The following is a 27,221-nucleotide window of genomic DNA, read 5'->3' on the forward strand; positions in this document are numbered from 1 at the left end:
AAGGTGTGGTATCTGTAAGTGTAGAATCTCTGAAATTTTCTCCTCCGGTTCTCTTTCTGTACCTCCCATCAAAGCTCAGTTTTTCACTACAGTAAATACGTTGGGTATAGAGATTGTAGCTGGAAGGGCCCAGATTTCCAGGGCTGTGTTCATCTAATCTATTCTGTATTAGAATCAGAAAAGTAGTGGATAGTGTTGCTCCTTGAAAAGAGCAAAAAGGCAATGTGTGCTCCTTGAGATGACTGTATTTTTCTACTGACTTGCTACTGGTAAGTTCTTCAGCAGCATCACCTCTGGTAAAGCCCTTGGACCTGTCAGTGCCTGCCTTCTCACAGTGCAATTCCAGCTGCGCCATACTTCTCAGGCAGAGCAGTACGCGTTGTCCAGGCCCATTATGAGACCTGGAGCCCAGTTAGGTGCTGCCTTTACCCAGGACTTAAAATTTGCTGTGGTAAAAATGAGACGATTTACAAGTCACTTCTTTCTCAGATTTGCCCTTTGTGGATGTTACGAGTTTGTGTGTGTTGTCATCTGGGGGATAAGGACTTGTAACACTCTCGATGATTCTTCTCTCTCTCTCTCCCCCCACCCCCTTCTTCATTTCAGAGCTCCTGCTGGGGTGTGCGCAGAAGAATGGCTGCGGCAGAACCTCTGACTGCTTTCTCCCGATGGTACCTCTATGCCATTCATGGCTATTTCTGCGAGGTGATGTTCACAGCTGCCTGGGAGTTTGTGGTCAACTTTAACTGGAAGTTCCCAGGGGTTACCAGTGTGTGGGCGCTCTTTATCTATGGCACCTCCATCCTCATTGTGGAGAAGATGTATCTATATCTCAAAGACAAGTGTAACATTTTAGTGCGCTGCTTCATTTACACACTTTGGACATACCTCTGGGAGTTCACCACTGGCCTCATCCTACGCCAGTTCAATGCCTGCCCGTGGGACTATTCCCAGTTTGATTTTGACTTCATGGGCCTGATCACCCTGGAGTATGCCATCCCGTGGTTTTGTGCTTCTTTCATCATGGAACAGCTGGTGATCAGAAACACCCTGCGCTTGCGATTTGATGAGACTGCCGAGCCGGGGGCCCCCACTGTCCCTGTTGCCTTGGCCAACGGCCACGTGAAGACTGATTGAGCAGTGACTCAGAACAACCCTTAGCAATGTGAGAGAGCCCAGACCTCTACCACAGACTGTCAGCTCTGGCTCTGAGGTACTGCTCCTTGCTGTATGATAAGATTCATAAACCCCATTTTTCTAAAGGGGGTGTGCATGGGATATACCAGAAAAAATGGAACCAATAGATTTTCTATGGATTTTACTCTTTGGGCTCCAAGGACCAGTATCAGTTACTTGTTAGTTAGGTCATTTCTGATTTTAACTTATTACAGATGAAAGCAGTCCTTTTGCTTACACTTTTATGTGGAAAAAGAAGAAAAAGAAATGCTACGGTGGAAATGCATCCAAAAAAAAAAAAACCTAATTACTGGATGGGCATGGACACGCCTGCTAAGTTAGTGATTGGCTTATTCCATTAGGCAATATTCAGGTGCTTGCTTGCAACCAATACCTCCCGTGGGACCTGAGATGCTGCAGGAACAAGGAAAAATCCATCTGCTGTTGAGAAGAACCTAAGACTGGCAGTCTGCTGGGGAGGTAGATGGTGTTCCCCTCGTGAGGTCCCATTGGCCTCTCCCCAGGTTCTTTGTTGCACCACAAAATAATGTGGTGCTGGACATCTTGCTGAATTTATACAGATCTTGTACTTTTTGAAATCTGAGTCCTGATACTCACTAGAAATTTTTTCTTTTTCTTTTTTTTTTCTTTTTTTGTTAAATAAAGGCCTTTTTTGCCAAGTGAATTTTACCATAATCTGTGCAATCTGAATCTTGGCAAAAGGCACAAGAAATAGTGTAAGTCTTCCCATTTCCTCTGTCCCCACAAAGCAGACCTTACCTGAGGGTCTGCTGCAGATTTCAGCTCCCATCTCAGCTGGTCAAACCTTGTAGAGACTGTACAGGCCAGAAGCATTTTCTGCCTGCCTTCCCAGGGATTCCTCTGTTTCTGGTGATGCCGATGACTTAGTCTGGCTGCAACTCAATGTATTTGAAGGTCAAAACCTTCACATGGCTAACGTTATCCAGGATTTGGTCCTCTGGCATTGACTCTCACCTTCCTTCAGCACTGGCAGGTCTGGGCTCAGTGCTGCCCAGTGTTCTGCTCAGTGTATCAAGACAATTTGCTTTTTCTTCCCAAATTCTGCTTTAAATACTTTGCTTTAAAACAATCATACTGTCACGACAATAATTGGAAGCAGCGGCAGCAAGAGATATGCCATGCTGCCTGATACATTATTTAAAGGAAACCAAACACAAAAGTAAAAAAAAGCCTCTCTGAAGAGCACTTCTTCATGCTCTGCCTGAGCAAGACTTTGAGTTAGGGTGTGAGCAGTAGAGAGGTGGAGCAGGAGGGAGTGCTGTGGCTCCATTGTAGAGCTACTTGCACAGGGGACAACTTGAAATTTAACCTATCTGGGACATTTGAGGAGTTCAGGGAAAGCTGTAGTGCAGGGAAGATGCTTGATAGTGACAGCCACAGGTTCACAGTCCCTCTGGCAAGTCTTGGCTTTTGAAGTTAGCAACAAACATGGAGCTTCCAGCTGTCAGATGTATCTCACTCCTAACTGGTTTATGGGGAAGGTTTGCTGTAGTTGCCTTGCAGGGCCAGATGAATTTTAGGTGTTCTTCCACCATGGTCAACAGGGCTGCACCCAGGGATCAATTTGGCTAGAAATGCAAACGTGTTGTAGGATTCTGCCGTTGTACTGAGATGGCCAGGCTATTTCTGTGTTGGGTCCTGTGTTTCTGGTAGGGAGGGCTTAGATGTGAACCTGCTCCTTGCCCTGGGGCACCCGTTCCTGAAGGGAAAAGCAGTTCTGGCCTTGTGAGGGGAATCGTTTGTTGGTTCTGCTCTTATGAAGGCAGTGTTAATCCCTTTTTGTATCACATGGTGCAATTATTTTGTTCCTCCCCTCCCCCTTCTCACATAGCATCTGTTGCTGGCAATGGACACGCAGAAGCAGGCAGCAAGGAGTTAATAAAATCCGCCATGGGGTATGCAATGTCTCCTGAAGCACCCAGAATACCTAGGTGGGTTTTTAGAGTTCCCTTTTTACAGTTCATTAAATTAAAAGAGAACAAACACTGAACAGATATTTTTTTCTTGCTGTGATGTTAGGATTATGAAATCGGAGCAACGGTATGTAGTTTATCAGCCTTGATGGTGTGTAGACCCAGGCAAAATAGTCACCTGACACTGTACATGGGGAAATAAAGAGATGAGGTTTGTATGTGGGATAATGTAGATGAGCTCTGCTGGACCAGAACAAGAATTGCAAGGTGCAGGTGAGAGCTGGGATCTTCCGTTTTGGCCCTGGTTGTCAGGGTCACTAAACACAGTGTCTAAAGCTGGGTTGTCCTCTCACAGCATAGCTTGAGTGTGGTGTCATGCTGCCTCCTGCACCATCTGAAACACTCAGCTTCACAGAAACATCCTTAGGATCCCTGTTTTCTCCTTAACTGTTGCAAAACTCTTCAAAAAGGTTAAAAGGAGTTAGCAACATGGTTTGGTTACTCCCAGCTACAGGTGGGACTGGGGGAGGAGGAGCAGTGACTGTCTACAGAGCTAATCTGGTGCATGGCAAGTCATGTGTCTTGGCTTTAGAAGATCCCCACTAAATGCTACTGGCTTTGCTCAGTGATGTAATATTTAGATGCTCAGACTACGGAGGGGTTTCCCAGCAGCATCTAGTATGTTATTCCATCATTTTTATTGCCTGTGCCATTGTAACAGCTGTTGTAGTCTGCTTTCCACTGATGCCCAATATGTACTACCCAGCTATTGCATCCTCATAGAGTGATAATTTACACCTAGAAGTGCACTTTACTTGCAGCTTGCACACCAGAAACAGAAAGGGACCCAGCAAATTCTAAAATTAATTAAATTAATTATACATAATACCATGTACCTAATGCAGCAGGATAAGCCAGACTTCTCCTTTCTGAGCAACATGGCTGCAGTCAGAGCTTTGTTTTTTCTGCAAAATTTCCCTTTTAATACATGTGATGCTTCTTACAACATCTTACAGAAGTGCCCGGAGCGCATTACCAGGGTCTCAGTGGCAGCTCAGTGAGAGCTCGGGAGCCGGACTGAAGTTGTAGAGACATTAAGAAAAAAAAACAAAAACAAAAAACCAACGCACAAGGCCTAACATGTGTTTGTATGTGTATCTTCCTCAGTAGATTAAAGTTGCCTGTTTTGAGTTCACCAGCAATAAAGAAACCCTTGTGATTTATCTACCTTGTCCTAACTGCAGCAAGGAGAGAGTGGCCCGTTGCTGCTTTTCTTTTCCAGGGGGTGGTGGGATATGGACTCCAATTAACCCAGGTTTCCAGTTTTGCCTCCCTTCTCTTGCTTGTCTCTTGTATCGTCCACCCTAAAGGATCTCAAAAGTACATGATAAAATACAGTCTGTGTCTTGCGCACAAGAAGCAGTTCAAACATTACTGTGATGTCTGTCCATACTCCAAAGATCTTGCCAGAGGGAAATGATTGATTTACAGCAGGACCAGACTGCATTTTGGTCTTTGGTGTTATAATTAAAGACAAATGTGTATATATGTATCAGGTACTATTGCACCTTTGGTCTGAGTGCATTTTGTAATTAAAGCAGAATAATCCAATCAAGGTTTTGTTTGACTAGTCCTGTGACTGTAAAAGGTAAAAGAAGACTGCAGGGCTTTAACTGCTTTGAGAATTAGGAAGCAGGTGACTGAAGTCCTGAGTTCAATAGCGTTGCTCTGCTGCTGGCTGGTTTTCTGAAACCTGCACAGAAAGAAAGGGGATGTCTTCATTCATGAGAACTTCTGCCCTTTGCTCTTTCTGTACTATGAATAAAACTTGAGCCACCACTAAGACGTGAACTGAAACCAAATGTTTTTCTATTTTAGTTTATCCTGGGCCCTGCATACATGCAATATGCCCTGTATTCAAGGGGGAGGCTTGCGACCTGAGTTCTTTGTTTCAGTTCTTCTGCCTGCAAACTGCCACTGAACCACCTGAGAAGGCGATTACTCTCTTCCCCTTCCTCCCTGCACATCAGCAGCTACCAGATCCCTCTGTGATCCATCCCCTGTTGCAGAAGGAAATCTTTCTTCTGGTGCAGCCCCTACTAAACCAGAAACTGTTCCCATTGTGCATCCCCTTGCCTAGCTGCTTTGGCACCTAACGACTGGGCAGGGTCATAGAGCTGGTGAGATCTCGGGAGCGTTGTCCTTGTTTTATTATTGATGGCCTCCACTTGCCCCTGTCTTTCCTTACTCTCCTTGGAGTGTCCTGAGCCAGCCCCTGGCGAAGGGACCTTCCCTTTCTTCCACGTTCCACCCAGGGAATGGAGCAAGCTCTGCTCCTGCCTGGGGGCCTCAGTACTACTCAAGGTTTTAAGCTAACAGAGGTTGGTCTCCACTTGGGCCAGGGAACCTTGATCTTAAGAGCTGTAAGGCTCTGGGCTTCAGGCTTATTACTAGCAAATCATCCACAGGCATAACAGTGAATTTATACCACATGGAATGGCTTATTTCTTCCAGGATGGCAAGGGTTTGCTCCATCAAGGGTTTGGCCACTTGCTTTGCTGCTTTGTGAACAAGAAGGAAGTTCCAGAAGCAGGTGATTCCCCCAGTACCTGCTCTGCTTTTGGACTCTGGGCAGCTAGCACAGATGCCAAAGGAAATAGTGCTGTCTCGACAGAAGTCCTGAGGAGGGGCTAGCGGTGCATTGGTTATTTGTGTCCAAAGGCACCACTTCTTCAAATACAAAGCTGCACTTTCCCACTGAGATCTTTAATACCTGCAGCAATGCAAAAGTTGTCTGCTTGCCCCAAAAGTATGTGATTGCCTGAACTTACTCTGAAGTAGAAGGGATATTTAAAAATTGCTAGTCCTCTTTTTCTCCAGGAGATTCCCAGCTTACATCTTGTGGAAAAATACATCACCTAGAGATACGCAAGCTAGTGCTCTTTAAGTCAGTATAGGTACTAAAAGCCACACAGCACTGTGTTCCACCCTGCTAGGTGAGAAGCAGAATACCTTGCCCCACAGAGCATGCTGCCGTGTGGCTATACCACTTCAGCACCTGAATTAGTACAAATGCCTCCTCAGGAATGCATTTTGCCTTATAAAATATACTCTTAATTCCATGGGTTCCAGTGGAAATGTTTGTCTTGCTTAAGAGGGAGAAAGATCCTATATAAGCTTCATCACTGCTTATGATTTTACTTGAAAGCATCTTGTGTAAAGTTTCATCTGCTTAGCTGAGACCCTAGAAACCAAATGTGGAAGGTGACTTGTCACAGCCTTGGAGCAGGTTACTAGCATTACGCAACTGCAGACTGCTTTGCCCGTGGTATGCTGTGCAGCTCCAGTGCACAGTCAGGACAAGCTTCCACCGTACAAGGACTGTGATGAGTAGAGGAGGTGATACGAGTGCTCCTGGTAACGGTGGCAGAACGAGGACTGGTGGTGACATCTACATTACCGAGTTTTCACGAGCTGGACAGGCTGGAAGCAGCTCTTCCACGTTCTCTGTATTTGTGACTTCTTGCAGGTCTAAAATGAACTGGCAGGTTTTTTATTCTAGGAGAAGCAGGCTGTTTCCTCGACCCCTTACTCTGGAGTCTGGGCAGCTCGCTTCTCCTTTTGTAGCCACTGGATTTTCTGATGTGGATGGCCTTCATTAGTGTCTCAGAAAATAGCAATTTTTAAATGGTAATCCCAAATGCTTGACGTCAGTTTGTATTTATGCTTTAGTCAATTTAGGAGCTAAACACCCTTAAGTATCTGGTGATGCTGTTTGTTTATTCTGTTGTGTGGCATGCTGTCCTGCTTTGATGCTATAATGAAGAAGAAATAGAAGGAAATACAAGCAATTTGCTCTTTAATAAAAATAAGTAAATGTATGCAGTTGAGAAAATATTTATTAAATATGTGAGCTATGCATAGTGCTTGTAGATCTCTGGCCTTTCGAATATGGGAGAGTTTCCAGTATAGAACGTCTCCTTTCTGGTTAGCTCCCTTTGCAACTTATCTGTACTGCTACTCCAGTATGGTTCTTTACCTAGTATTTTGGGGAGGAGAATAACAGTATTTGCCATTCTTTTCCAGTTTTCACTGAAGGGTCTCTAAGTGCTTTTTACAAACTAGTAAAGTAACTCTTACTTCAGGCCTTGAAGTAGGTCAGGATTAACCCCAAACAGCACTGATCAGGAGCTGATCAAAGTGTCCTGGAAGCTCCCAGAGGGCCCCTTCAGACCTGGGAAATGGAGCTTAACATTTTACCTGTTCACCAAGTTTCCAGATTTGAGGAGTGAGTTAATAAAGTTCCAAGGAAGCTGAGGAACTGGGAAGCGCTACCTGGTTTCCACCACCTGAAGCTGTCCCAAAAATGGCTTTGTACATCACTCCATCTGCCCACGTCAAAGCCAGGACATGAAGGGACTGTCAGAGCTGACAGGCAGCATGGTTCTGTCTTGTGCAAAATAGGACTGATTTCCCTCTGTTCGCTACATAATCCAATCTCCATCAGCAGAGTACTTTTGGGTAAATATTGCTAGGGGCAACAAGCCATGTTAGAGGCTAAACTGAGGTGACCATCTGCTCTATCAGCTTGTGTTGTTGCAGTTACTCAGAGCTTATATTATGTTGCTGTTTCTGTTGTCAGACCCCTCATCTGATACTACAGCTCTTCCTATTGCTCCTGTTTCTTTTTCAGCTCCTTTGGTAACCTGTCCCTTTCCGTGCCTTACCTCCACTGCCAGTCCATGCTGCAGTCACAGGTACCCTACGCCTCCTGTCTGAACCCCCTTTGGCAATTTAACACAAATGGGCTGATTGCTGATGAGCTGTAGCTTCCATTAAAGCGTGCAACAGCTGCAGTTGCCAGTGCTTTGGAAGGCAGAAAACATTTTACACACTTGCCTTCAGGCACAAGTATAGCAGCGAGTTTGCAATTACTGTTCAGTGTGTCTGCTATAACATCCACACAATGGTACATAATAGGTTTTCAGGGCTAAATTAAATAAAAAGCTCCAGGCAATCTCTTTGAATTTCAATGTTTGTGGACTAATACGTGGTTTCAACGGATCCTTCATATAAATGCACATGCACATAGTGAGTGTATATGTTATACACATAGTGAATGTGTATGTTTAGATGCATAAACATAGCTGATGGCTTCCACTTTGCACCACCAACTTGCATCGTAACTTCTACTGGCAAAGAGCCATCACCTGCTTAGCTGTCAACAGCACTCTGGGCCCACTCACTGCCACTTTCTTGAGCACATGAAGTCCAGAGGAGATCCAAGATGAAGCTCCACATATACATGAGGCAGGTTAAGATCTGAGTTGACTGCTCTTGACGTTGCAAAGTGTGTGTTTGTGTGCTTTGGTACGTGGGAAGGCCTTGGTTTGATGTGGAAGAGAGTTAAAGCCTCTTACAGATGAGCACTCAGCTCAAGGAGTGTTAGACCCATGTTTTTCAAAGGTGTTTTACATAAGGTTTTTAAATCAGACTAATATCTAAGGCAAACATGTCATACTATCCTGCTCCATCTTAAAAAAAATAGGGGAGTTATCACCTTGGGGACCTTCTGATGCCTTTACTAGAGTTTGTCTTCCTCTCTATGTGCACTCTCTTATTGCTAACAAGAGCAGTGTGTACCCAGCCTGAATTACACCCATCCACTCCTCTTCTTCAGCTAAGGCATCAACCAAAAGGACTCCCTCCCACCACCCCACCCGGGCTGCTGTGCTCACCCTAGGCACCCTCTTGTTCTGCTGCTCCATCTGATGGCCACCGGTGCCTATCTACCATCTCTAATCTCAGTAATGTTGCAAGTTCTCCAGGCCAGGACTTGCTGTGAGCCTCTCCCCAACAGGACCTGTAAGTGCTATCTATGATATAGTAAGCATTGAACAATGTCTCTTGAAGTCTTCAAGGATAAGAGTAAACATCCCAGCTCTGTTCCGCTAATAAAATAGCTTGGCCAAAATGTCTACAAGGCACCTCTGTTGCGCCTCTCCACCCAGCCTTTTCTCCCAGTGTCACATGGGAAGGCAAATCCCTGCCCATGACCCAAGTGTGACAGTGGCACCAGGAGGGGAGCACAGTTGGTGGCATACTAGGAGACTCTTCCCTGGGACTCCTCTGCAGGTGACACACGGGTGTCCACGTCAGCTGGATGCCAGCATGCTCTAGCAAAACAGATTTTAAATGTTATTGGACAGTCTTCTGGCTTTTCAGCAGAGGCTGACTGGAGTTAGCATGGTAATTACAATTATATTTTGTGTGACAAATGTGATGACAAAGCACAGCTGCCCTTTGATCTCGCAGGAAAGGCAGCATGGCCCCTGGCAGCATGCTTATGGCAGTGCTTTGTGCTGTGTGACTTCTGAAAGCAGCTCGAACATCTCCAAACACCAGCACAGGCTACGGTTGTCTGGCCACTGGCCTCTGGGCAAGAGCCAGGCATGCACCCAGCACGACCCTGGTGGTGAAAGGGATGTTGCCACTACATTGTGTCCAAGCAAGGCTGCCTGTGACCTTATGGTCTTGGCAGGCCTTGACTGCCACCACGCATGGTTCATTAAACCCTATTTGTCTACTTTATCTTCCATCACCTCAGTCCTGTCCTTCCTCTCTGCTTCACCAGCTGCCTCCTGGCAAGGTCTTATTGCACATTAGGGCTTTATTGTTCGTCTCAACTTCCTGGTTTGGATCTGGTGACTTAATCTTTGCCACTTGGCAACTTTTCCTTGGCCAGGTCTCTACAGCATTGCCATCTTCAGCTCTTCGTTGTCACCTTCTCATGGTGTCTGGCCTCCTCCTCAGCAATCCCTGATCAGCTCAGCTGTGTCCCCTGTCTGGGTGCCCCCATCCAGTTAAACAGCTTTTACTGTCATCTCCTCCTCACGTCTCAGACCACTGCCTCCTTCCTAGCTTGTCACCATCTCTCTACACCTGCGTTTTTCTCATCTTCTCTGGAATCTCTTCCCAAATGAGTTACCAGCAGCTCAAAACACCTGTAGCCAGAGCAGACTTCTGCTCCCCTTTTGCTTCTCACATTCCCTGCTCTTGTCCTTGCTCCCTGGCAGACACATAACAAATGGGGGAGGCCGACACATCTTCAACCTTCTCTACTGGTCATCCTTATTTGCCTGGCCTTTATGTCTTACCACTTTGTCCCCATCCCCTGAGGTCTTCTCACTGGGCTGGTGCTGGTGTTCCATATGCCTGTTTCCCATTACTCACCCCGTACACAAGATATTTTCTTCAGCTGACCTGCTAGAACATACCCTTCTCCCCATGCCAGCCTTACAAAACCCAGCAAATTAAATCATCTGCGTATCTATTTCACATATTTATGAGTGAGATACTAATCCCTGCATAGTGAAAGGGTCATATGTTCAAAAGGGGAAATGAGGACACCAGCATTAAGGGCAGAAGTGGGGGAAGGGGAGACCGAGAGCAAGGGCAGGGTGGATGTCAAGGAGGTGAGTTTACAGTGTTGTAAAAAAATGCAGAAAACTGGAACAACAGCAGATCAGGGTATCACTGACACGCCACATCTTTCCTTGCTAGTTCTACATTTAAGCTCTCACTTTTTTCTGCTCTCTGCACCTATGCCTTCAGAGCAGAGACCAAGTCTGGTCTCAAAAAAGAGACCAACTGGCTCAAAAAATTGCATAAAGAAGTTAAAAAGCCAGCAGACAACCCTTTGCTCTGTGCCTTCTGTGATAACAGACACCTCTTCTTCCCTTTCACCCCTGTGGGAATGCTGATCTGTCAGACTGATCCATTTGAGAAGGCAGCCCTCCCAGGCCTCCTCGCTGAATGCTCTGTCTGAGCTTCTGCCCCTGTGCAAGCAGAAAAGCTCTTTTTGGCTTTCCCAACACAACTGCAGGTCCCAGTAGGCAAAGGATTTGCATGTGATGCCATTAGAGTGACCTCCCAAAACCCAGCTCCATTTCCCATCTGCTGTGCACTATTACTTTCCCAGGAAACAAAAGTAGGTGAAATGTCTGTTGGATGCCACAGAAACTTCTCAGGCTGCAGCCATGGTAAAATAACCCTCCTTAAAACAATATAGAGGATCATTTTGTGTTCAAGAGCTCCTTTCAGATTGGGTTGGGGGTTTTTATTGCCCTGTAAAGGATTCTGCAGTGAGTGAGCTGGAGATTTGACAGTTGCATCCCAGTCATATTTTAACACAACACAGAGAGCAGATGCTTCAAGATTATATTTCTTCATGTACGTTGGGTCTCTTGGGAGACTACACATTCAGGGTCGCGGGCTTTAGGGGGCTGGCTCTATGTCCCCACAGTATGAAAGATTTTTCAGTTTCCAGCAAAAAATACCTGTAAAGCACGGGGCGTTCTGCCAAGCCTTCTATACAGAGTCAGCAGGAAAAGCTGCTCCCAAGAGAGATTTTAGCTATGGCTCTGTCAGGGGTAGCTTTTATTATAATAACATCAGTTGATCAAATAGCCCCCAGAGCTGCAACACCTTGCAGCCTGAGGATCAGGGCAGAGCCTGAGCAGAGAAGCAGCACTTACCCATCGGACTGTGAAAAAGTTATTCATGTGGGGGAGAAGTGAATCTGTAAAGGCAGGCAGAAATGGGCACTTTGTAACAGGACCGTGTTTCTGAAATGCAGATACCTTGGCCAAGGTGGTCATCAGCTGGCCAGCAGAGAAGACCTTGCAAGGGAGAGAATTATGTCCAAAGATACAACAAAAGGCCTCATGGGGTCCCCACTGTACGCACTGATAAGCCAGAGATCATCCAAGTTTTAATGAGGTTTTACAAAGAAGCTGCGTCCTCCTACTCATAATCCTGCACAACCGTTAATTCATCTGCTTTGTATATTGAGGGACCAAGGCTGAGCAAGCCCTGCTGGAATGGGAAATTCCAATTCTACAAGACTTAGGAATCCAAGCCTTGACACCAGCCCCTCTAAAACGCAGTCCTGAGAATATCAGTAACTATCAGTAACATTTAAGTACAGATACACGCACTCCAGGATGCCCAGAAGCCACTGGAGCCCCTCGGGCACCAGCCTGGCCCAGTGCAGGCAGATGTTCGCTTCCCCAGGCTCCAGCAGGCGCTGAAGCCGCACTGCCCCAGCAGCCCAGCCGCTGGTGAGGCAAAAGCACACACCAGCACAGGCATGAGCCTTCCCATGCCGCTGCCCAAAAAACAGGAAAAGATTGTGTCCTTGGTCTGGACTAATTTCTCCATTGTTCCGTGTCTCATGCAGTCACTCTCAGGCTCACTGTAAAACGCCACTAAACCACAAAGGGAATTTTATGCTCAATGGCTGCTGAAATAAGTAACTGCACTGGAGGAGAAGGGAACGCAGACCTCACTCTTTACTGAATCCTACTTCAGACAAAGCTGCTTCAAACTTCTGTGAGTTTTTTCCTAAGGAGGGAGCAAACATTAACCAGGGAAATCAGGATTTACCTGAAGTGCTGATATCTGCACAAGAGAAAGGAGCTGGTTTTAGCAGATACCCTCCAAAGTCTGCAGAGCCATATGGGGCATCAGTTTGGCTTTGCAGCATGGCTGGCCTTCAAAAACTGCCCCACCATGTTCCCCCCACCCTCTTCACAGAGTTTAATGGTGCCAGAAATGGTAAGTGTCAGGAAGTGTTTGCGCAGTGGAGTGTAGGAACTATGGTTAGATAAAGCAGTGATCGGAAGAGAGGCTGCATATACATTAAAGAGCCCTTAAATAGTTGTAACACATAGCCCTGATTTCTCTCTTTACCCTGCAAACATCTGCCACATACTAGGGTTCCCTTGCGGGGAGTACATTTAGCAATGAAAAAAGGATGATTCAGGATGCCTGTCAGAATGTGCTTTCCTGGCACCTAGCCCACCCTCTTGCTGGGGATCAGCAGCACTGCAGTAGCCAGCCTTGGGGGACTGGGGGATCACGACATCCCTGTGACAACTCCTAGAGGAACAGAGGGTCTGCAGCAATTCTCTGAGCTCCCACAGTCAGCAAACCAGATAGAAAAACCACATTTGGCCATGATATTTGGATCTAGATCTAAGCTTTTTCAGGCTTGGGAGTAAATGAGTTCCTGAGGGGTATGCCTGGAACACAATTATTGAGAAGCAATGCAATAATAAATTTCATTTTATTCAAGTCATCAGTCTTCCCGCCTTGGTGTATATGAACAATGTCTTGCTTTTCTTGGACTCCCTCAATATCTGCAGTTTTGTGGCTGAAATGGTGTCAGGAATTTCCTTTTTTCTCCACATTTTAAACAGGCAGAAGGAGGAACAGAGGCACTTGTAAGCACAAGTTAGCAGTGGGGAGGAGAGACTGAGGGAATTAATGCTCATCTCAACCTTTTTTTTTTCATTTCTTTTAAAATATGTAGTTTTGATGTTATGCGTTGACTTTGGTTGTTGACAGACTGTGTGGAAAGAGCCAATGTGTTACTCTAGGCATTTTTGGCAGATATGAAGGAAAGCTATCCAGTTAAGATCAGCAGCTAACCCACAACAAGGCTTAATCTCCAGCCAAAAGCTTAATCCAACAGAAACCAAACATCTGCCCTTCTTAGGCACTCTGGGATGGAGACAGAGGTCTTGGCTTCTGGGGTGGCTCCAGAATTGTTCTTCGTCTTCTGACTCCTCCCAGATGGCAAAGCAGGGCATGTGCATTCACTCTGCGGTTTAGGTAAGAGACTGCAGTGTAGGGTGGCAGATGCCAGGCTCTCAGAATTACAGCTACAAAACCTCAAACTGAACCATACATAGATCTAGTACAAATAACAGCATCCCTCCCTTGCCCAGCAAAACCTTCTGCTACTTCTGGCCTTCCTCTCCCAGTGTCTCTTTTAACACACATCAGATTTAAGACCATTATCCCTGGAATAAGAGTGCATGCTGCTTTCCCCCCGCTTTTATCTCATTCCTGACCTCTGCTGCTTTTTTACTATTCTAGTCCCGGTTTATAATAGGAAATTGAAAGCTCAAAGATTTTATTCACATCTGACATTCATTTATCCTCCCAGCTTCTTTTTTTCCCTGTCAGATTAAAGGCAGAAAGCAAGAAACAGCCAAAACCTTGTGTTTATGGTCCATATTTTTAATACCCAAAAACCTGATTCTGATCTTAGTCTTGCTTTGTGTAACTTCATCCATTTCACTGGCCTTATTCTGGATGCTCACCAGTGTGAGAAGGAAGTCAAGTGATGTATTTTAAGTATTTGTTTTATACATAACACTGAGAGTTAAGACAAACAAGTCTCATGCTCATCTGCCTATTGCCCACCCCCAATGACTTGTCTGTATTCCTTACCATTCAAGCCCATATATTTGAAAAGTGACTGCAGATTTAGAGTGACTCAAGTTTTACCAGTTTGGGACACCTCTACTCTGATTTTCTTCAGATGGCTCCAATTAAAAGGTATGGGAGCTGTGCACCCTTGGGGCTGAAAATATTTCAAGCTGGAAGCCCTAAAATCAAGCCAGCTCAAATCAGAGGCTTTTAAAAATCATTTGGCCTTTGTGTGTGAGTTGGTGAGTCTTCGTTGAGAGGTGATGGAAACACGCAGCTCCCAGTGGAAGCTGAATGAGAGCCAGTTGAATTAAACCTTTGGTACCATAAGGCTGTTGAGTCACACAGCCCAGGATACACCTGTCCCCACTGATGCCATGACAGCACAGCTATGATGAAAGTCAGTGATGAATGCAGGATGACTCCATCTTCTGTCAGCTCAGAGGCATCTTTCCTTATTGTGAACTTTATTTTGCAAGGCTGAGTGCTCTCTTTTCATGCCCTTTCCCTCTTGGGTGTGAAAACTCCTAAGGCTGGGGAAATATACCTTCAATGTATTGAATTGGGCTGTGATGCTTCCTGCAGATTTATAAGCCTTTATCCTAAGGACTACTGAAACAAAAGTTCAGTTACGGGGCAATTAATAGGACCCCAGTTCAGCAAAACAGCTAATCATGCATTCAGCTTCTTGCTGTACAAATGTCCTATTTTACTTCAATTGAGTATAGGTTTAATTTGCTGCATAGTTCATTTAATATAATTTGCTGTAGTGATTTAAAAAATAGCTATGACTCTGTAAAATCAATTTTTCATGGGTAGTCAACGTAGGTAAGAATAATGTGATTACAGCTATGGCATCATGCCCAAACAGTGAATGGCAAACATGCTTGCCTGGATACTCTCTATAGCAATTGAGATTGTGATAGTGGAGTTCTGGGGTGATTTTGGGATAGATTATTGCTGTGTGCTTACTCCAGTAAGATGGATAAGAAGCACCATGCTTCAAGGTAAAAAATAATCACCACAGAATTAATTTGATGTCTTCTTTCCTCTGTGGGTAAATACTTCTCTAATTACCCACTAATAAATCTCGTGTCTGTTCACCAACACTGCTAAGACACAGGACACTACATCTCTGGTATGATCTTGTTTAGAGACTGCCGAGCTCCTTGTAGGTGGTGCGTGACAGTGAGTAACATTCAGTTGTAGGGCATGAAGATGTCTCATTCTTTCAGGGCCAGGCAGAAAACTGTAAGGCACAAACACTGTGGGAGTAGAGACATTCCTCTGCTTTCTCTGTCCGGGTTTGGTGGTTTCTTCTCTCCTCCATGCCACTCAGCCACCTTTGGAAACGGATCTGCAACATCTTCTGGGGGCGATGGTGATGATGTCTGGGGCAGCTTCCTTTGTAGTCCCAGCCACAGAGATCTCATTCATTGCTTTAAAAAGAAGTAGAATGAAAATCATGCAAGAACCACAGGCCCCAGACTAAAATGATTCATGGAATGAAATGTTCCAGGCTTTGTTGGCTTGCTGGTTTGTGTGTTTGTTGTTTGAAATAAGAGTTACTGGGCTCAGTTCAGCTGCTGGGTTATCAGAGTGATTAATCTGTAACATCACAAAGCAAAGACTTCTTTTTGAAAAAACAAGGCACTTTCACTGCCATTATTGATTTGGAACATACTCCTTGGGTGGTGAGCTGAACAAAAATAGTAACATTAGTTGTTTTTTATTTTTGACATTTTATGTGAATGAGTCCATCGTTTTTTTAGGGGCATCCCCATTTCTGGCAACTGCACAGAGATGAGTGTCTGGGATCTACCCTTCTCTGCTGGTGTTGTCCAAGCGAAAAAGCTCATCTCTTGGTAAAGGCCACTGGCTCCTGTTGTCTCTTTTCTCCACTGAAGAACCCTGCAGATGGAGCAAGGGCTGTACCTGAAAGAAACAGATGTCCTACCGTAACTGCTAAAACCAGACACCATTAGTACTAATTTCATGGCATCTGACTGTGTGTGATGACAAGGGGTACACTTTATCTACTGGTTGCTGCGAGGTGTTCGGATTTTTCTAGCCTAATTGCGGCTTCTCAATAGAGGCTGGCTGCTGCGAAGGGTCACAAGGTGACATGCTGGATGCACAAGTCCCCAGAGAACTTTACTGATCAAAGGGGAACTAGTGAACTACTGAGTTTGCTTCCACAGCTGGTCACAGTGAAACAGATCTGCTTCGTAGGACAAAAGTCTAAATATAGCTCAAGTTTCAGAGTAATAGGGTATGTGCAGTTTTTCCATGCTTTACCAACAAAAATCTGTGTTGGAACCTAAGGATTACCTCAGTCAGATATTATCTGTTTTGTGCAATGCTCCTAAAGGCTTGCTGCTGTGATATTTGTCATTTCTTGTCTACCTCAGCATCCCAGGGAAAGCTGCAGGAAATTTTGTGGTGAGAGTGGCAAGACCTGGTGATTGCAGACATCACTACTGGGACAACCCCAGCACCTCAGTAAACAGAAACTCAAGACAGTCAAAAAGGGGTGCTGGTAGGGCACAGGTGAAAGGCAGGAGGGAGTCAGGTTTCGTTTATGTAGTGAAAATTTGGTTTAAAATGTACAGGTAAAGATCTGCTCTGGTAACAGCAACTCCACATTGATTATTATGCTGCTGCTCTACCCATTCATGGCCTTCTCATCTAAAGGAAATATAATGGGGAAATATAAAAAGCTGGAAGACTTGAATGAATCTGGCTGTCCCTTTAACCAGAAAAAGCTAAATGAAGTAGGAAGCTGATCTTGGAGGGTAATCTGCTTAGATGAGTACAGGCTAAAAGTGGAATAATCCCTGTGGTCTCTCATTTTGTTTGCTGTAGTTTGGGCAGATAGCAAATGCAGCTGAATTTTTCAAAGCTGTAATGTGCAGGTGGGTCTCTCCTTCTGCCTGCAATAGCAGCAAAGGTGGCTAGGCTGCTTTTCTGTAAAAAGGGTAGGCGGTACAGATGCTCTCTTTCAAAAACTCTACATTGCTGCTGATTATTTCTGAAATGGTTTTGGGGGTGATGGAGAATTCTGAATCCACAGTGGCATGTTTGAAGAGGTAGAAAATAGAGAAATGCCTTCTGTCTGTCCTAAGAAAAAAAGCTTCTTTTTCCTGGGTGTAAATGTGTGTGGTCAGACAGGTCCTCACTAATACCTGAGGAGGATTCATTATAACTGGGTTTAATCCTTCCTGAGCAGGAGGAAGAAGGTTAGTTGCCCTGGGGAGAAGCACTTATCTGGTCCACAGACTGTTCGGAGGACTAGGGGAGGGGGAGAATCAGTCAGAATGAGAAGATGAGCTAATTTTTCACAGGTCTGTTGTTCTTCATCTGTTTATTACAGCCTACGATAACAGTGAAGCTGTGCTGAGCAGCTTGTAGAAACAAGAGAAAGATCATTTCCTTTCCCTCTACCTCAATCTCTGGAGTAGATGCAGCTGGGAAATTCTCAAGTGAAGTAGCTTTGCTAAAGCTGTGCTGGTATGGACAGCGTGGAAAATAAAGCATTTTTAACCAAGCTGTAGGCCTCCTGATGAGATCCTTTAAGTTCACTTTTTTGAGATGGGGGAACCCCAAAGGGTTGGAAGAAAATCTCCATCTCCTTCGGAGAGACAGCAATGGAGAAAATACTTCATTGGAGGTTCCTTTGTGTACTGTTACTGAGAAACCTCTTAGGACCTTAATCCCGGGAAAGCATGGGCTGGTCTATAATCGCTTTGCAGTCTCAGGAGCACATGGATGGGTTTTTTTAAAGAATGTGGTAGGCATCAAGTAGATAACCCCAAGGAATAAGAATATATTAGACTAATTAGGCACTAGTGAGCAAGCATAAGGTGGGGACTTGCTCTAAATATCTGGATTACCCTCGTGAGTCAGAGCTGTTGCTGTGTTCTCATAGAGTGAACTCTGTGGGGGAGACGTTTTCCTTTCACAGGTGTAGGGGAACAATTTTAAGGCAAGAATTGATAGTTGGAAAATAGTAATAAACCTCAGGACTGTAGTCTGTATCAATGAGCTGATGCTGTTTTAGTAATTGAGTGATCTGAAATGTTCCAGAATGCAAAACTGTTATCTGAAGATGCTCACAAAAGGCTGTCTTGGGTTTGAGGAAGAAACTTTTCTGTGGATTCTGTTCCAGAAAGGAAAAAAATTTGCCATTATCTTGCAGAATTACTTAACTGCTGAATATTTATTTGGATAAGAACTGGTAAGTATTTCATCCTGTGCCCTTCAGACTCTGTCCCTTTTGGCTTGCCCCTTAGCAAGCCAATCACCATTCTCTCTTTCATTTTAATTGGTGTATTTGATGTTTGAGCACTTTGCTTCTATCAGACTTCATCTGTTGCTGTTATGCTTCGCCTTTCTGTAAGTCTTGCACCAGTGTTGCCAGTTTAAAGGATCTTCTTAAATTAACATGGTGAAGCTCAGTTCTTCTTAAGTACTCATGTCTCATCTTTATTAATCCCTTCTTAATATACATTCTGGGGGCTGCTAAACGCTTAGACTAGAGCAGGTTTCTGCTATATCATGCCCGACACATAAGTGCATTGAGCCGGCAGTACTTACTCTGTTTACAGTCTAAATAGGTAAAACCAAAACTGAGAAGGGAAAAATACCCTATGATTAAGGGGCTTGACTGAGGTCACAGAGCAGAGCTGTTTGCAGAGTGTCCTGATTTCCCTAGTGACTAGTGTCCTAAGTCAAACATATGGAAGCTGTGGAGCTGCCTGCCCTGTTGCTGCTTGAGAATGTTGTTGGTGACGAGGCGTATGTGAACACTTCTCTGATTATCCTTATTATACAGGTATTCTGTTTTTGTAGAAGATGGGAAGGAAGCCTATTAGCCAGGAGGTGAAGAGGAAGCCCTGTTGCATTTGTGGGAGGGAAGGAAGTCATCAAGGCAATGTTACTTTTTCCTGCACCTCTGGTGGGATGGCAGGACTCCTGCTACCCCTGTACCAAGCAGGAAATAGCAGTGCATGACAGTTATACTATGGTCATGCCCTCCTGTTTCCACTGAAACTAAACCATAGCAACAGGCGTCCTTTCCCATCCCTTAGTTTTTCTCAATTGTGACTTAACATTTTTCAAGTCAACTTTTAAAGGCCAGCTACAGTAGGGGGGGCCTTTCCTCCACTTCATCTCTTCTCTCCCTGCTCAGCTAGCTATTCACTAAAGCTTCTGTATGGGCTGCTTACTCCCTGTCCAGCTTCTTAAATACTCTGGACTTCTTTGGGCATGTAAAATCCCTTCAGGGTATGAATGAAACACTAATTTCATGGACCCTTTCCGATACTACAGTTGTTGGGCATTTCATGATAGTCTGCTTCTTACTATGTTTCTCCTGTTTGCTAGTTTGGAAAAGTGGCTTAAGTGTTCTGTATTTCACAGCTTCACTGGAGCATTTCTTTTCAGTACAGACAAAACCCTAGCCATGCAGTTCCCAATGCATAGGTCTTCAGTAAACATCCCAGGTAATACCGGTCCATTTTCAAAATTCAGTTAGGTTGATTTCTAGAACTGTAGACTATGCAGACAATATACATATAATACTAACATCAGTACTTCTATTATAGAGTGGGAAAACTGACCCTACAGATGTTTGTAAAGTCACGTCATGTTTGATGACTGGTTCTCCTGCCTGTTACATTCACATCACAGGGTAAAAGCTTCTTCAGTCAGAAGGCATTTCTCCCATAGCTGGCAGCAGGCTGGGTATTTGTAAACCCTTAGTTCGAAGAGAAGAATCAGCCTTCCAATATTCTTTACTAACGAATGTATGCATAGCACTCTTCATGCTGAAGACTTTCAAGTTCTGTAGGTGCTTATGTGCAGAGGGTGGTAGGAACTTCTAGGTCAAAGCACGGATGCGCTGTGAAAGGCAAGGCCCGCATAGAGGTTTCCAGGCCTGGAGCATACTTATTTACACCGCCTCAGTAGCCTGGCCTGGAGGCCCCCACGTTAACGAGTCGGGATAAACACTGAGCACGCCCTCAGCCCCTCCTTCCCCCCAGAGCGGCTACTCTTCCGATGGAGCGGGTGCAGGAGGGGCGCTACCCCGGGCGGCACACCCGCGGCAGAGGCAGCCCCGCAGCGCTCGCATTAGCCGACGACCGCCGGCGCCGCCATCACCGGCCGTAGGGCGGCACGCGCCCCCACTCCTTCCCGCCCTCCCCCGGGAACCACCGCTCCCGGCATGCCCTGCGCGCCGCCGGCTCTCGCGGGTGCGAGGGGATTGGTGGGAGCGGAGCCAATCGCGAGTGCAGGCCTTGCCCGGCGCCCGCGCCTCCTCGCGCCTGCCGCGGGCAGCCTTTAAAAAAGTTCTCAGGTGCGCGGGCGTTCTCTGCTCCCCGGGCGGGCGGGTCTGGCCCAGCCTGACGGGAGGCACCGGAGCCGCCGGGGTGAGGCTGGTTTACGGCGGGAGCGAAGTTTCGGGTGCCTGCGGTCCTGCCGGGGGTGAGGAGGCTGTGCTGGGCCAGGGCCCGGTTCTGGCTGCGGGTGTAGCCCCGCGTCCCGGACCGATGAGGCGGGCGGGCGCCTGAATTACCTCAGCTGGGCGGCGGGAAGGGAGCCCTGTGCCGCCGCAGCGCAGGCGCCGCCTCCCTTCAGGTGGTGGGGACCTAAGTTCGTTTTCTCATTCCAGATGAGGTGATAATGCCGGGCTCTCCTGCAGCACCCGTGTCACCTAGTGTAAGTCCGCGCCGATGTGTTCTTGTTTTTCCCCCTTACGGGTGTGCTCGCCTAGGTGCCCGCCCCGGGAGCAGAGGTGGCGCGGGCGGCCGCCGCAGGCACAGCATCGCTCCCCGGCCGCCCGGGGCCCTTGGTCAGCGGCGGCGCTGCTTGGCCTACGTGCAAAACCAGAAACCACCGTAACACTGGAGACTGAACGTGCAGTCTGTATGATAAGTGGTTATTAATACAGCTGGGAACTTGAAGGATACCGAACTCTTAAAATCTTTGATTTTCCTCCTGTCTAATGAGGATTTTGTAGAGGCGACTGATGTAGTGTGAACTAACTTTAGAATAGAATTAAAGCATAACCATTATAATGTTTGTTAACCACTGTAATAATTGTAGATATGTACCGCCATATGTTACTTATCTACCTTCGGTGTCTGTTCTGTTATCCTTTGTTGGACATCCGCCTATCTGCTGACCTTCTATGTTAAAACCTTAGCAGAACACTCCGGCAGGAGAGGACAGATAAGGGTAAAAGAAACAATTAAGCAAAAAAGCAGATGACCAGCAAGGGCATAAATTACCTCAGACTGATAAGAACACTGCAGATGTGTAAAACCATCACATAATGAGCAAGAGGTGAAAAGTACACCATGAGGAAGACCTACGGCCTTCCTCCTAGAGACCACTGCCTACATCTGGGAGACCCCTGCCCACAATTCTTGGAAGAATTTGCGCACGTGCGAAGGACTGATAAGCTAATTAACATACGAAGTGAGGGTACGTGGGATTAGATAATGAATATGTATAGATATTAGTTGAATAATCATTATTTCATTGTATAAATATGGAATGATTAGCAACCTTAAACATGTGCGTTTGGTGGAAGGATCCCCCGTGCATCCAGCACTGCCAATAAAGGATACTTAGTCACTAAGAAATTCTGACTTCGTTCTTTAAATCGTGACAATAAAGTTTCCATCTTGTGAAGATGTGGAGGCTTGTGCATCTGCAAAAGTTGTAGCAATTTCACTTTATTTAAAAGCCTTTTTATCTTGCCTACGCTTCTGGCTAAGTAAATACTAGGAATATTGCCTAAATAATATGTGTGAAACAGCCATGTGCTCAAACATACCTATAGCTTAGGAAAATACTTTATGTTTTACTGAGCTGAATGCCATCCTGTGGATTTTAGTTCAGTAGGACAGAATAACAACAACAAAAAAAGGGAGTAATGCAGATAGCTGGAGGACTAAGGCAAGGATTTGTTGTGGCAGTGTAATCTTATCTGCTATGTAAAATAGTCTTAAGGCTTATCTGAAATAATCAGGTACTCTTTAGAGAGAAATCTCAATATGTGCAACTTGCTTAAGTGACCGAATATGCCACAATTGTTCCTGCCTGGTTCAGTGGTATTTTTGTTCACTTAGAATAAGATAGTATTTATGTTCTAATTCTCACCTTCATGTGCTTTGCTTTGGCCTCTTTTCTTTGACACTGTTGGCTACATTAAAGAACTCTTTATTAACTGTGTTTCATAAGTTGTTACACAGAACATTATGAGATGGATTTGACTGGTTTGACCATCTTGAGTCTTGCATCCTGAAATATGTTTACAGCCCTTCAGTCTTTCTGGTGTTTCCTTCCTGGGTCCTTCCTGTTCTTTCGGCATCTGTCATGAATCCTGGGTCACCATAGCGAAGTGTTGCATTCTAGGGCTAAATACTTACTATGATTACTCTACTACCTGTGTTCAGGCATCCAAAGATAACCTTATTTCTTTCCAGTGCAGTACAGCATGAGGAGTTCTTGTTCAGTTCACCATTGATTAATTTCCAGTTTTCTTATGTCCCAGAAACGTCTGTCCTATAAACATTGCTGACTCTTCTGTTCTCACTGGCATGATCTCATACATGGCCAAATATGAAGAGTTATAATTTAACATAACTGCTTTCAGAGTGGTATATGTGACATAGACTTATATGGGAAGTCTGTATGACATTAAATTTTATATACATACATATGTATGTCACATTAAATGTTATGTATCCATGTACACACGCGCGTATGCACACTTTCCTGTTCTTTAGCAAGGAGTGAGTGTAATTGTATGCATCGTTGTGTTTCAAGCATCTTTCAAAAAAGTTTTTTTGTTTGCCCTGTAGATTGGGGAGCATGGCTGCTAAGAAACTAAGAAGAGCAAGGTTGTCTCAGGAGCTGTGTGAAAGGCTGAGTCGCCATCAGATCACTACCTGTCAGGTGAAAGGGTTATTTTATGTTTAGGAGTTGTTTTTTGGGTTTGGAGTTTTTTTGTTTTGTTTGTGTTTTAATGCATAGACTGTTTACTTTTTTGTAGTTTAATTTACAGGGAGCTTTACTTTCTAAAAAGTAGGGGGCATTTCAAAGTCTCTTGGGCCTGCTGCCTTGTAAAAATACAGCCTTAAAATGATAGATGCCTGACTAAAACATTTAAACTACCTTCATTTATAAAGAACCTGAAGATGCTTTGTCTTAGCAGGGGTGTGCAGCTATTAATTGTATGGAGTAAGACATCCATTTGAACACTTCACAAAACACCTGTATACTGCATAATCTAGTGTGTGACTGTGCTGTGATGTTATACTCAGTTATTAGTGGATTCAGCAGTACATTCTGAAGTTGTTCTTATGAATGCTTGCCTAAAGAGAGCGAAGAGGCCCTATGTATTTCAGTAGTATGCATCATAAATGCAGGATCTAGGACTGCAATCTAGCATACACGATGTATTCTGAATATTTTTTGGGTAGATAGTCTTGTGGGCAAAAAAGCGTTGTTAGAATTCCATCACACAGTTCTTGAATGTTTGGTCCTTTGACTCCATGTCCTTTAAAATATGAATAACATTTCTTTTAATAGACTGGTATCAGGGAAACATAAAAGAGAGATAGCATAATAGTGTGTGACATGGCACAGTTGGTAAACTTGTGGAATGTATACTAGTTGTGTATAAACTACATCCGTTTAGTCCTCAGTCTTGATTCCTAGGGTGAGCTCTCTGAACTGTTCTATCATCTTTCAGGACTTTTTATGTCTTTCCCTCTTGGAGCTAATGAAAGTGACAGGACAGAGCTACTATGACGTGCAGAAGCTTCTTCGTAAAGTCAGCCAAGCTTGTGCTCCCAAAATGCAGACAGTAAGTATGCTTGTGTTGATTCTGGTTTTAATGCAGTATCTGGGAAAAAGCTAAATAGTGTTACTCATCTTTTTACTTGGGAGGTTTTTGATGTCTCAAATTGCACAATGAAGTAGTATTTTTATTTTTAATTTAGGTCTTTGAGTCACTTTAGTTTGCTGCAGTGACTTTTATTACGCATTATAGCCTCAAGAGATTGTTGGGGCTTGCAGAATTGGTTCTGAGTGCAATAGGGAAATAGGGCATTCGCTTTTGCAATCCAGTATATAAAAATTGCTTTCAGACATAAAATTGGTGCCAAGAAGTTAAGTGATCCTGAAAATAACTTCTTCAGGACTTTTTCCATTCATGTAAGTGACCTATAGTGTGGTTTTAGGCTACAGGTAGCCTAACTAGGGAGAGTGTGAGAACGAAACAAATGTTAGCTGCAATGCAGTGGCTGGATTTTGTTTTCTTTTTTGAATTCAGGTGAAAAGATGTCAAAAAATGACGTCTTTTTAGGGCAGAGAGGACATGGACAGTTCTGACCTGTATCAATGCAGCCTACTTTTTTTTTTCCTGAAAAAAATAAGCCACATCAAAGTTTATTATGTGTAATTGGCATAGTAGTTGTAGCAGTAACTCTGTGCAACTTCAAATTCCCATACTGCATTAAAGTTAGTGATATGCAAATTTAATATGACTTACACTGAATGGATTAAAAGCTAGCTAATAACTAGCTAACTACTATTTTCCATCAGTAACTGTTGATAATAAATTGAAGACAGATGGAAGTTTTAAGTAAGTTCCAGCATTTGCTTTTTCTTGCCATCCACACATCACTATCAATCAAATTTCTTTGCTGAGAAGCTTGACACATCCTGAAGTTTGTCAGAAAACAGTTGTCAAGGACTGTTAATACAGAGCCCAGCTGATAGATGACCAGCTGTGTATGTGCATACAATACAGAGCTGTACTTCCAGAAACAGAGGCTGTTAGCTATTTTAAGGGATGTGGATTGAATCTCTGCAAACACAGGATTTCAAGTAAACTTCAGGTGAGAGTGACTGATGTAACATAATGACTGATGTAGCAAGAAGGCTTGACAATATTTTTGGGTAAAATACATAAATAATTTAGAAAATAGGAGTTATAAGTAAGGGGAAAATACTGTCTGGATATAAGATTGGAAGCACTAGCAAGAAAACTTGAGAGTATGTCAAGTTATGCAGTAAATTTCTGAAAAATTTGCCTCACAGTATGAAGTACAGAGCAAAGCCTACTGAGCTCATCAGAGAGGAAGTTAGGTAAGGGGTGACTTGATCACAAGTAGAAAAGGGTAATTATATTAAAAGGTCTCTAGCGTCTAGCTGAACAAGTGGCTGGAAGATAAATTAAAAAATAAATCCCTGAAATAGGAAGTAATAAAACAATCTTTAGAAACTAACATAAGTTATCATTGGAAGAGGTTGTCTATGCGTTTGGTAATGTTTTCATTCACTTGGACTCCTGACTAAACAATTGATTTTTTTTTTTTTTTTTTTTTTTTTTATTACTGGAAGACAGTCTGGTTCAACCCTGATTTTGTGGGTTAAATGCAGAAATCACTGGGTAAAATTCTAGAGTCCGTGTTAGGCAGGAAAGCTAGATTAGGATATTGTTTCCATGATCTACAGGGTTTGTTTCCAGTCTGCAGGGTTTAAGTCCTGTCAGGGGTTAAACAAAAAATGATTAAATTAAAATATGTTGTAAATCCTTCTTCATCAGTACATGTATTCACTTGTAAAGTGAATCTGAGCATAAATCTGGTTCCATTTGTGTGAGGTAAAATTAATTGGTTTTTGCATTGGCCTGTTTTGTGTCTTGAAAGCTATTTTTTTTGTGTATTTCTCCTCAATAGAACTGAAGAACAGAAGTCTGAATTTCAAGTATTATTCTAATGTGCTACTTGTCATAATCTAAGGAAGAACGGTAGCATAAATAAAGGAAAGTACATGCTATCTTATGTTAGCCTGCTGGTAGAACTAGCTAGGAATTTTTATGATCAACATCAGCAAATAGCGCTCACTTGTTGGCCCAAAAAGGACAGACTAAACCATCTAGGATTCAATGGTGTGATTATTTACTTAGTTATTGGTGATTCATATGGTGGTGCTTCCGTAGTACACCATATTCCCAGCAGACTATTTTAAGACTGGGATAAATCTGTTGCCTGCATTTCTCTTGGGCATAGAGAAATCAAGCTTTTCTGGAGTGGTCAATCATGGCAGGTTAGAGTGGTATGCTGTGACAGGGCTTTGAGAATCTCTGTTTTTGGGCCAGGAGTCTGAAACCTCTGGGAACTCAACTATACTAGAGCAAGAACCTTTAGATCTTAGACTGTTCCTTTTAAAAATCAGACTTCTGATGTTCAAGATGTTTAGAGGTTGAGGAATGTGTCAGCTTTAGCAGATGTCTACAAGGTATGAGCAAGACCTGTTTATTTTAGAAACATCATGTTTTGCTGTTTCCAAATCAGCATTTCCATGTTGTTATTTCTTCTTTGTCTGCTTTAAATTGATTCCCCAAATGAAAATAATTCCTATGGACTAGAATTCTGATCTTGGGCCAGTTCCTCTGGTCAGTGGAGGAACTAGGAACTGCAACTGTTTTCAGTTCTGTACCTGTCCTGTCTTGACTAGTCTTCCTCGTAAAAGTGAAAAATTATGAATGGCTACAGGATCAGTTCAGGCTTGTTCAAAGACTTGGGAATCTTCATCTACCTTTCCTTTGACCCAGGTAGTTTCAAATCGGTAACAAACATTGGCCAGGGAGTTCTTGGTTTTAGGTTTCATGTGACTGTTCTGCTTTGGTCACTAACCATACATATAGTATTTACTTATTTAAAATTTGGAGTTTTACTGGATGGAAAAAAGCCTTGTTGAATAGGAGTAGAGAAAGTCTTTGACACA

At 44.1% G+C, this 27,221-nt stretch overlaps 2 protein-coding genes across 30 annotated transcripts in view; both read left to right on the forward strand.

Annotated features, from left to right (window-relative positions):
• Positions 1 to 4,742, forward strand: part of TMEM229B (transmembrane protein 229B) — a 38,210-nt gene extending 33,468 nt beyond the window's left edge. For all 21 annotated transcript variants that reach the window (XM_027777303.2, XM_055801585.1, XM_055801617.1 and 18 more), the window contains one exon: positions 607 to 4,742. In XM_027777303.2, coding sequence (XP_027633104.1) covers positions 607 to 1,137 — 531 coding nt within the window. In that variant the 3' untranslated portion in view covers positions 1,138 to 4,742. The remainder of the gene's footprint in view (positions 1 to 606) is intronic.
• A 15,931-nt stretch (positions 4,743 to 20,673) lies between these two features.
• RAD51B (RAD51 paralog B) overlaps positions 20,674 to 27,221 on the forward strand; it is a 428,405-nt gene continuing 421,857 nt past the window's right edge. For 7 of the 9 annotated variants that reach the window (XR_008745483.1, XR_008745484.1, XR_008745485.1 and 4 more), the window contains exons 1-4: positions 20,816 to 20,897; positions 21,085 to 21,131; positions 23,285 to 23,378; positions 24,178 to 24,291. Coding sequence is in view for 6 of the 9 variants with exons in the window: in XM_027777316.2 (XP_027633117.1) it covers positions 23,295 to 23,378; positions 24,178 to 24,291 (198 nt within the window). In the remaining 3 variants the exon portion in view is untranslated. Of the gene's footprint in view, positions 20,898 to 21,084; positions 21,132 to 23,284; positions 23,379 to 24,177; positions 24,292 to 27,221 lie in introns of all 9 variants that reach the window. The other 2 variants (XM_027777314.2, XM_055793907.1) reach the window with 2 other exon arrangements.

The sequence above is a fragment of the Falco peregrinus genome, chromosome 1 (genome assembly GCF_023634155.1).
Source record: "Falco peregrinus isolate bFalPer1 chromosome 1, bFalPer1.pri, whole genome shotgun sequence".
In the NCBI taxonomy this organism is placed as follows: Eukaryota; Metazoa; Chordata; class Aves; order Falconiformes; family Falconidae; genus Falco; species Falco peregrinus.